General features: G+C 47.4%; 1 protein-coding gene across 1 annotated transcript; it reads left to right on the forward strand.

The window, feature by feature from the left end:
- The first annotated feature begins 516 nt into the window (after nucleotides 1-516).
- Nucleotides 517-4,024, forward strand: LOC109780194 (uncharacterized). Its single transcript, XM_020338776.4, has one exon. The coding sequence runs from the start codon at nucleotides 676-678 to the stop codon at nucleotides 3,166-3,168; it is 2,493 nt and encodes an 830-aa protein (XP_020194365.1). The 5' UTR covers nucleotides 517-675; the 3' UTR covers nucleotides 3,169-4,024.
- Nucleotides 4,025-10,509: the final 6,485 nt, after the last annotated feature.

The following is a 10,509-nucleotide window of genomic DNA, read 5'->3' on the forward strand; positions in this document are numbered from 1 at the left end:
GAACATGTATGAGTCATGAAGAAAGCAATAGCAGTAAACTAAACGATCAAGTGCTAAGCTAACGAAATGGGTCAAGTCAATCACACGTTAATCAAATGACAACTCATGTCTATGGCTAGGAAACTCAACCATCTTTGATCAACGAGCTAGTCAAGTAGAGGCATACTAGTGACACTATATTTGTCTATGTATTCACACATGTATTATGTTTCCGGTTTATATAATTCCAGCATGAATAATAAACATTTATCATGATATGAGGAAATAAGTAATAAGTTTATTATTGCTTCTAGGGCATATTCAACCTCCCCGTTCTGCTCCCGTTTGCACCCTCTTTGACGTCGGTTTGTGTACGTCCTCTAGGGTTGCACCATGTACATTTTTCTCCCCTATGAGTGAAATGATACGCTCTAAAAACTTACATATCGTATGATATGATTAATAAGCAGTAAAATCGAAAAAAAAACAAAAACAAGATGTGCATATACATGCGTGTCCATTTAACGGCTCAGCTCACGCGGCCTGTCCTGTGCGCGCACCTCCCCGCCGGCTCACGCGCCGGAGTGTCCCGCATCCGCATCCGCTGCCGCCGCCGCCGCCGCTCACCCTCCTCCTCCTCACCCTCTACCTAGCCGACGTCCTCCGCCTCCGCAGCTCCTCCTCTTCATCACGGTGATGTCCAGCATCCACCTCCGTCACTGCTCCACTATGCCCATGTCCCGCGTCTGCCTCCGCCGCCGCCTCTCCTCCTCCTCCTTCTCCAACTGCACCTCGCCGCCCTCCCCAACCTGGTCTCCCCACGCCGCCTTTGCCGCGGCCACAGAGCGCGTGCGAGCCGGTACGCTCAGCCCGCAAGACGCACACCACCTGTTCGACGTATTGTTTCAGCAGGCCATTCGGGTCCCCGAGCGCTCCCTTGATGGATTCCTTGCCGCCCTCAGCCATGCTACGTCCTCTGAAGCCTGCAGAGACGGCCCCGCCCTCGCCCTCACCCTCTTCAACCGTGTCTGCCGAGAAGAAGCCGGCATGCGGGTGGCGCCGCCCACCATCTTCACCTACGGCATCCTCATGAACTGCTGCTGCCGCGTACGTCGTCCGGACCTAGGGCTTGCCTTCTTTGGGTGCATCCTCAGGGCGGGCCTGAAGACAAACCAGATCGCCGCCAACACCGTCATCAAGTGCCTCTGCTGCGCAAAACATACTGACGAGGCTGTCAATATGCTGCTTCATAGGATGTCCGACCTCGGCTGTGTGCCTGATGCCTTCTCATACAACACCATTCTGAAGAGCTTGTGTGAAGACGGCAGGAGCTTGCAGGCGCTCGACCTACTGCTCCAGATGGTGTCGAAGGAAGGAGGTGCCTGCTCTCCCGACATGGTGGCATATAGCACGGTCATCCACGGCTTCTTGAAGGAAGGCAAAGTAGACAAGGCATGCAATCTATTCAATGAAATGATGCGGCAAGGGGTTGTGCCTGATGTGGTGACGTATAGCTCGATTATCGATGCATTGTGCAAAGCCGGAGCAATGCACAAAGCAGAGTTGTTCCTTCGGCAGATGGTTGATAACGGTGTTCGACCGGATGAGGTGACATATACTAGCATGATCCATGGATATTCCACTTTGGGCCGGCTGAAAGAGGTGCGTAAAATGTTCAGAGAAATGACAAGCTGTGGTCTTATACCAGATATTGTCACTTGGAACTCGTTCATGGACTCCCTTTGCAAGCATGGAAGAACCAAAGAAGTTGCAAAGGTTTTCTTTTCCATGGCTGCAAAGGGCAACAAGCCTAATATTGTCTCCTACACTATTCTTCTTCATGGGTATGCCAATGAAGGAAGCTTTGCTGATATGATGAGTCTCTTCAATTCAATGAAAGGCGGCGGCATTGTAGCCAACTGCAAAGTTTTCAACATATTAATTGGTGCATATGCTAAACGAGGGCTGATAGATGAAGCTATGCTCATACTTACTGAAATGCGGGGACAAGGACTGAGTCCGGATGTAGTCACCTATTCAACTCTAATATCTGCACATTGGAGAATGGGTAAGCTGACTGATGCAATGGATAAGTTCAGTCAGATGGTTGTTGGTACGGGAGTACAGCCGGACACAGTTTTTTATCACTCCCTAGTTCAGTTCTTATGTACACATGGTGATTTGGTGAAAGCGAAGGAGTTGATTTCTGAAATGATGAATAAAGGTATTGCTCGTCCAAACACTGCACTCTTCAGTTCAATAATGGACAGTCTATGCAATGAAGGAAGGGTTATAGATGCACACCATATCTTTGACTTGGTTATAGACATAGGTGAGAAACCTGATATCAGTATGTTTAGTACGCTGATTGACGGATATTGCTTAGTCGGCGAGATGGACAAAGCATGTGGAGTACTTGATGCCATGGTATCAGCTGGCATTGAGCCTAATGTCATTACGTATAGCACACTTGTCAGTAGATATTGTAAACGTGGAAGGATCGATGATGGGTTAATTCTGTTCAGACAAATGTTGCATAAGAAAGTTAAACCTACAACTGTTACATATGAAACCATACTGAATGGATTATTTCGTGCTGGGAGAACTGCTGATGCAAAGAAAATGTTCCATGAGATGATCGAAAGTGGAATAATGGTGAGCATTTCTGCATATAATATAATTCTTGGAGGACTTTGTAGAAATAATTGCGCAGATGAAGCGATCGTCCTATTCCAGAAATTACGTGCAATGAATGTGAAGTTCAATATCACAACACTCAATACCATCATTAATGCATTGTACAAGGTTGAAAGAAGAGAAGAAGCTAATGATTTGTTTGCTGCATTACCAGCCAGCGGGTTGGTGCCTAATGCTTCCACTTACGGAGTAATGGTACAAAATCTTCTAAAAGAAGGAGCAGTGGAGGAAGCTGACAGTATGTTTTCATCAATGGAGAAGAGTGGTTGTGCTCCTAGCTCTCGTCTTATAAATGATGTCATCAGAACTTTATTGGAAAAGGGGGAGATAGTCAAGGCCGGAAAATATATGTCTAAAGTTGATGGGAAGAGCATCTCACTTGAAGCTTCAACTAGTTCATTGTTGTTGTCTCTCTTTTCAGGGAATGGGAAATATCGGGAACAACTACAATTGCTCCCTGCAAAGTACCAATTTTTCAATGGAATCAGTTGATGCGCTGGACGCGGTCCACTTTCCACCCCGACGCGGTCCAGTCCTCACGTAACTACCGCCAGGGGAACTACACGAGGTATTCAGAGTTGATTGACGTCCTCCAGGTGGCGGAGGCGCAGGACGAGGTTCTCAAAAAGAACATTGTCGCGCAACCACTTGGGGGGAGTTCTCGCCAGGAGGTGAACGCTCTCAAAGTCCGCAAGCCTCAACAGAAGAAGAGGGGCCGGAAGGGCAAGAAGAAGGGCCCTCACCCCCCCGCCCCGGCTAAGCAGAACAAGCCGGGCAAGGGAGGGCAAAGGCCTCAGGACTGCTTCCGTTGTGGCTCGGTGGATCATTTCTCCCGCCAGTGCCGCGCACCACAGGAGGTCGTTGATGCATATAAGGCTCGGAAGGCGCGTGAGACGCACCTCGCCTTGGTTCAGGAGGGAGCTCCACCGGCGCCCATGGCGGCACCCGTGATGATCGCTACTCCCCCTGCTGTGCCCATAGAGGCGACCCCCGTGGTGCCCATCGCGGCAGCTTTGGCGGTCTCTACCGACGCCCACGTCGCCATGGAGGTTGACCACATGGTCGCCTCGGCGGCGCCGCCACTAGACATTGATGCTGCCTCCAAGATGATTTCTGAGGAGGATCGGCTCACTAGTATGGAGATTGCGGCGGAAGTGAATGGCTTCTTCACCGAGTCCACTTAGCATACCTCTTTGGTTATCATGATTCCGTGATTTGATACAATAAAATTGAATAAATTCGATTTGGTTGTAAGCTCTATGAGAGCATAAACTTATTCTTTACTTTGGCGATTGGATGACATTTATTCATTTATTCCATTATTTATACATGATAGCATGTTATGTTCTGAGATGTGTGCATTTATTTTTAATGTATTTTTCTTCCTCATTACATTAATTAGATGTCATATTTTAGAACGCGTGTGGCGCCCGAATGGAGGAAACGTGCCTTGCCGATAGCGCCACCACTCATACCATTTTACGAGAAACTAAGTACTTTGAGTCCATTAAAAAATCTCCGGGAAGTATTATGACAATCGCCGGCTGCGGTTCTCACATAGTTGGCTCCGGACGAGCCACTATTATACTCCCCATGGGAACAACTTTGATCACTAATGATGCGTTGTTGTACCCGGAGTCGACTTGTACTCTTTTGAGCTTTAGAGACATCCGCGCTAATGGTTTCCATGCTGAGACCGATGATGAAAACGGCAAGGAGTGCCTACTCATCACAAAGCGGGATGCCGGTGGTAAACATGTTATCGAAAGGCTTCCTTCGTTTGACACAGGGCTATACTACACTAAGATCGTAGCACCGCCCGTGTACACTACCCTCAAGACCGTTTTTAGAAGCTCTGAACTCTTCTGCCTCTGGCACGATAGGTTAGGCCACCCCGGACTTAGGATGATGAGAAATATAATTAACAACTCACATGGCCATAATGTTAACGTGAAGAACTTCCCGAATCCCGATGATTTCGTGTGCTCCGCATGCGCTAAGGGGAAGTTAGTCATTAGGCCATCGCCCCTCAAGGTGAGGGATGAAATCCCCGCGTTCTTGGAACGTATCCAAGGGGACATATGCGGTCCAATTCAGCCCCTCACGGGGCCGTTTCGGTACTTCATGGTGCTCATTGATGCTTCCTCTAAATGGTCCAATGTTTGCCTGCTGTCAACAAGGAACCATGCCTTTGCAAAATTGATCTCACAGATCATACAAATGAGGAATAATTTCCCGGATTATCGTATAAAGTCTATTCGAATGGACAACGCTGGAGAATTTACTTCAAAGGCGTTCGATGATTATTGCATGGCAATGGGAATCAAAGTTGAGCACTCGGTACCACATGTTCATACACAAAATGGACTTGCCGAGGCATTGATTAAAATAATTAAATTCATTGCCAGACCGCTCCTTCAGGGTTGTAATTTACCAACTACATGTTGGGGCCACGCGGTGTTACACGCGGCTAATCTCGTCAACTTTCGACCGTCGGCCTACAACATCCACTCTCCTGTTCAACTTGCGCAAGGGTCGGCACCGAAAATTTCCCACCTTCGTAGGTTCGGTTGCCAGGTATATGTACCAATACCACCCCCTCAGCGATCGGCCATGGGCCCGCTCCGTAAGTCGGGGATATACGTTGGTTATGAGACTGTGTCCATAATCAGGTATCTGGACCCCATGACAGGTGACTGTCACACGGCTCGTTTTGCTGATTGCATTTTTGACGAGGATCTTTTCCCGACTTTAGGGGGAGAGAATCAACCCCTTGATGCTAAAAGTCGAGAAATCACGTGGCAAGCCACGGGGATCCACGCTCATGACCCGCGCACTGCTGAGACTGAGAGAGAAGTCCAAAAGATAATAGATTTGCAGTCTTTAGCAAATCAACTGCCCGACCACTTTAGTGACTTAAAGACTGTGACAAAATCGCATGTGCACGCGCGCAATGCACCGGAAAGGGTTGAAATACCGAAGAAAAATGATGGTATGCCCGCTCCCGTCCAAAGGCCTAAAAGGACGAGAAATCCGGCTTCTCAAATCCCAAGTACTCGGGGACGCCCGACGAAAAAGGATAAGAGAGATTTATCACAGCCTGTCGCCAAAGTACCCCAAATTGAAACGGGGAGCCAGTCGAGACCTGGCACAAGTACGGAAAATTCAGTGCACGAAATTCCGGACTTAAACTTTCCCATAGGGGAAACACCCAGCGGATATGTGAGCGCACACATCGGCGCAGGAAATCTAAAGGACCTTGCTCCCATAATGGGAAATTTGGTAGAGCAAGTGTTTGCGCCGGATGCGCCCCATGACGAAATGGCCATAAATTATATTTATACGGGGGAGTCCCTAAACCGAGCAACGGTGATTGTCGACATCAACTTTGCTACGAAAATTGCCTCAATCATAGATCTTGACCCTGAGCCTAACACGCTCGCTGATTGCAAGAAAAGGTCGGATTGGAAAGATTGGCAGTAGGCAATTACTGCCGAATTATTATCTCTCAACAAAAGGAAGGTGTTCGGACCAGTTTGTCGAACTCCTCCCCACATTCACCCTGTTGGCCATAGGTGGGTTTTTGTTCGAAAGAGACGAAAATAATAAGGTAGTACGATACAAAGCAAGGCTCGTTGCTCAAGGGTTCACTCAACGACCAGGTGTCGATTTTGAGGAGACTTATTCCCCAGTCATGGATGGAGTTACCTTTAGATACTTAATCTCGATGGCAGTAAACATGGGCTTGAAAATGAAACTAATGGATGTTGTCACTGCTTACCTATATGGTAACTTGGATTCGAACATATACATGAAGGTTCCAGAAGGTATCCCTGTTCCGAACCATGATAGAGCAAATAGGGGTCTATACAGTGTTCAACTTCAAAAGGCACTGTACGGACTCAGACAGTCTGGTAGAATGTGGTACAATTGCTTAAGTGATTTCCTTCATGAGAAGGGCTACATGAGCAATAAAGATTGCCCATGTGTTTTTATACGGCGATCCCAAGATGGATTCTGTATAATCTCGGTGTACGTGGACGATTTAAACATAATCGGTACACCTGAGGATATTGAGGAAGCGAGTTCCTACCTGATGTCGGAATTCGAGATGAAGGATTTGGGTAAAACCAAGTTCTGTCTAGGTCTGCAACTTGAACATTCCCCTGATGGGATTCTAGTGCACCAGTCGGCCTACACCCAGAAGGTGTTGGAAAGATTTGGATTTGATAAGGCATATCCTTCTAAGACCCCGATGGTCGGAAGATCTTTACAGCCAGACAAGGACCCGTTCAGGCCAAAGGAAGAGGGGGAGGAAACTCTGGGACCAGAGGTTCCTTACCTGAGTGCAGTTGGAGCACTCATGTACCTCGCAAATTGTACACGGCCAGACATTGCGTTCGCCGTCAGTTTGCTTGCTCGGTACAGTTCTGAACCTACCAAAAGACATTGCAAAGGTGTCAAGGACGTCTTCCGTTACCTGCAAGGGACCAAAGATCTTGGTCTATTTTATAAGAGGAATCAAGACCTATCTATTATAGGCTATGCCGATGCTGGGTACCTGTCGGACCCGCATGATTGCAAATCGCAGACTGGATATGTTTTCCTTTGTGGTGGAACTGCGTTTTCCTGGAAATCGTCCAAGCAAACACTTGTGTCGACTTCCACGAACCACTCAGAAATCATGGCACTATTCGAAGCGTCAAAAGAGTGTGTATCGCTTCGGCGGATGATCGGCCACATTCAGCAGACATGTGGGCTGAACACCGTACAAACCCCTACCATTATCTATGAAGATAATGCTGCTTGTGTTGCACAAGTCCAGATGGGTTATGTGAAGAGTAACCTCACAAAGCATATTAGTCCCAAGTTCTTCTATGCACATGAGCTGCAAGAGTTGAACGAGGTGAGAGTTTTGCATACTAAGTCCTGTGACAATCTTGCTGATATGTCCACTAAATCATTACTGGCATCAACCTTAGAGAGGTGTGTGCGTGGAATCGGTATGATGAGACTTAGAGAGATGCAAGGCTCAGGGGGAGAAACTTCACAAACGCGTCGCTAAAATCTCAATCCTGATGATCGAGTACTCAACTTGATGGTTGAGTGGATTGTACTCTTTTTCCCTTGAGTGAGTTTTCCTGATGTTTCTCACACGAGGTTTTTGACGAGGCAATTCGTGCAATACAACAACGTATACTGTGTGCTCTTTCTCCACATTTTTTCCCACTGGGTTTTTCGGAGTTTTGAGGCATGGATATACGGATAATTACCCAAGGGGGAGTGTTGGGAAACCGGGCCACCCGGAGGGGTGGCGGCGGTCGCGTGCAAAGCGCACGGGCTGGCCCCTCCCGTTTCCCCTCTTTTGGTTAAGTGGGTACTTATCCCTTGACCCCTAGTCCCTATATAAAGCAACGAGGAGCCATCATTGTAATCTCTAATCATTGATTAATAAAGCTGGTCTCCTCCATCTCTCTGTGTCATTTACTTTCGCGTGTTTCGACTACTTCGACTACTTCGTCTACGACGCTCGCCCTCGCTCCGCAACCTCGGACCGGACTCGCCGGCGGAGTTGCGGAACACTTTTCTTGTACGTGTACGTGACTTCTGTCCGAGTTTGGTGCAACTTTTTGCGTGAAAAAAAACAAGCATGAGATCAAGAGAACTCGGCAAGGCGATAAGCATCCGTTTGGCATTTGGATCAAGTTGGTTTGTTGGGCACACGTACGAGTATATTAGATCGGCAATTCTCTACGAACTCCCGTTGGTTTACTTGCAGGTGAGTCTAATTTAACACAAAAAAATACAGTGATTTTATTTTCTCTTTGCAAATTGGAAGATGTCTTCTACATGGTTTTCTCGGCTGGACGGGAAGTCTCGGGATCGTGCTCGGACAGAGATAGCTGATATACAAAAGCTCATTAAAGAGATGCGGGCGGAACTAAAAAAGCCAATTACAGTTTTTCCAGCGCATACTGTGCAGACTTCCACGAAGGTAATTTCCAAGGACACATCCGTTCATATAGACGATGTCAACGAGGCAACAACAACACATACTGGTTCTAAGGAGGACAAGCCTGATGTTGACACGATTTTGATGGACGATGTTGTACCATTGAGTGGGCTGAATATGCAACTCAAGAGGGTACATGATGAAGCTTGCAAAACAGTTGACAAGGGTCAGCGGTGGAGTTTATTTCAGACTCAGTGTATGATTAAAGGCAAAGCATGCAAGTTGATGATTGATGATGGTAGCTGTACTAATGGCATAAGCAAGGCAATGGTGGCATCATTGGGGTTGTCCACATGGCGTATTCCTGAACCTATGCATCTTGAGTGGTTGAATAGCTGCGGTATGTTGAAGGTTACTCATAAAGTGCGTGTGCCATTTACAGTTGGTGACTATGTTGATGTGGTAGAATGTGATGTGTTGCCATTGGAGGTGTGTGGGTTGTTACTTGGACATCCATGGCAGTATGATCGCAATGTTACACATGCTGGGAGAGCAAATACATATTCTTTTGTGCATGATGGCAAACATTAGACTTTGAAGCCTATGAAGGATGATCAAATAAAGTCTGATGTGGAGCTGGTGGTACACAAGGAGAGGTTGCGCAAGGCTAAGCCGCCAAGGTTAGCTAAGTTGCAGCATGAGGAGCATGATGCACAGAGCGACATTGTTGATATTGCTTCAGCTATACCTGTAGATGACAAGCCTGTTGTTCTTGTTAGTGACAAGCCAGTTGAAGTACAACCTCTTTCTGATGAGAGGAAGGATGTTGCAGCATGTGTTACAATTCCAGTTTGTGTTGACACAGGTGTTCAGACTGATGATATTTGTGCTGATCATGTCCCAGTGCATGAGGTGCTTCGGGGCGACAAGCGCAGTTTTGTTAGCACACCTGTGAGGCGTTTTGTTGGAGCAGCCATGCGGATGCACAAAGGCAAGGATGGACATGTTCGTCAGTTGTGTGGCCTAGGCATTACTCATCTTTTGCAGAGTAGTGCAAAGCAGGTTCATGTTCAGAAACAAAGGGCTCCAGCAAAGGTGGACAAGAAGAAGAAGGTGGTGGCGCCTATGCCCAGGCGTGTGTGGAGAAGAAAGGCACCCACAACTGAACCAAGTCGAGCAGACCAAGAGGGAGGATGTGGAGTGGTAGGCAAGCGAGACTTGAAGATGGCGAAGACGCGTGATGCTTTTGTTGATATCATGCCACCCTTTCCAGCAGACCTCACGCGTTGAGGACAACGTTTTTTGAAGGGGGGGAGGATGATACAGGCACGACGGAGGAGGTGAAGCCCAATTTCAGGACTCCACCAAGCTAGGCGTGTCGTTGTTATTTTTAATAATTAGTTTTTTTTAATAATTGTGAGTTTTGGCTTGGTTTTGGGCCTGTCCAACCAAGTCAGGTCGAGGCCCATTAGGCTGGGCGCCTCACCCCTCCATATAAGGAGCTGGGGCGCATTAGGTTTAGGGAGTTCAGAATTTTAGTCTAAAACTATCGAGTTGTGTTTCTTTGGTGAAGCATCCCGCCGGGGACGGCAGTGCCGTTTATCTAATAAAGATTGCTGCGGAGGTTCTTGTGTTCATCAAGGATTTATCGTGCTTTGGTTTGAGGCGTGGTGATCTTCATCACGTTGCTTGCTGGATTTGTTTCCTCATCTTCAGGTTGCGTGGATTACTCCCATGATTAGAAGTTTTTCTATTTGATTGTCTTGCGGTGAAAGATCGGGCAAAAACTATAGGATCATCATGTTGATCCTTATCACAGAGGCTAGAAAAAGCGCCGCTTGGGGGAGAACCAGCAATATTTTCACCGTGGGGGCGATCGG

The sequence above is a fragment of the Aegilops tauschii genome, chromosome 1 (genome assembly GCF_002575655.3).
Source record: "Aegilops tauschii subsp. strangulata cultivar AL8/78 chromosome 1, Aet v6.0, whole genome shotgun sequence".
Classification (NCBI taxonomy): domain Eukaryota; kingdom Viridiplantae; phylum Streptophyta; class Magnoliopsida; order Poales; family Poaceae; genus Aegilops; species Aegilops tauschii.

Bases quoted from the DNA above. Each gene is read 5' to 3' on its own strand.
- LOC109780194 (XM_020338776.4), top strand. From the start codon at position 676: ATGTCCAGCATCCACCTCCGTCACTGCTCCACTATGCCCATGTCCCGC.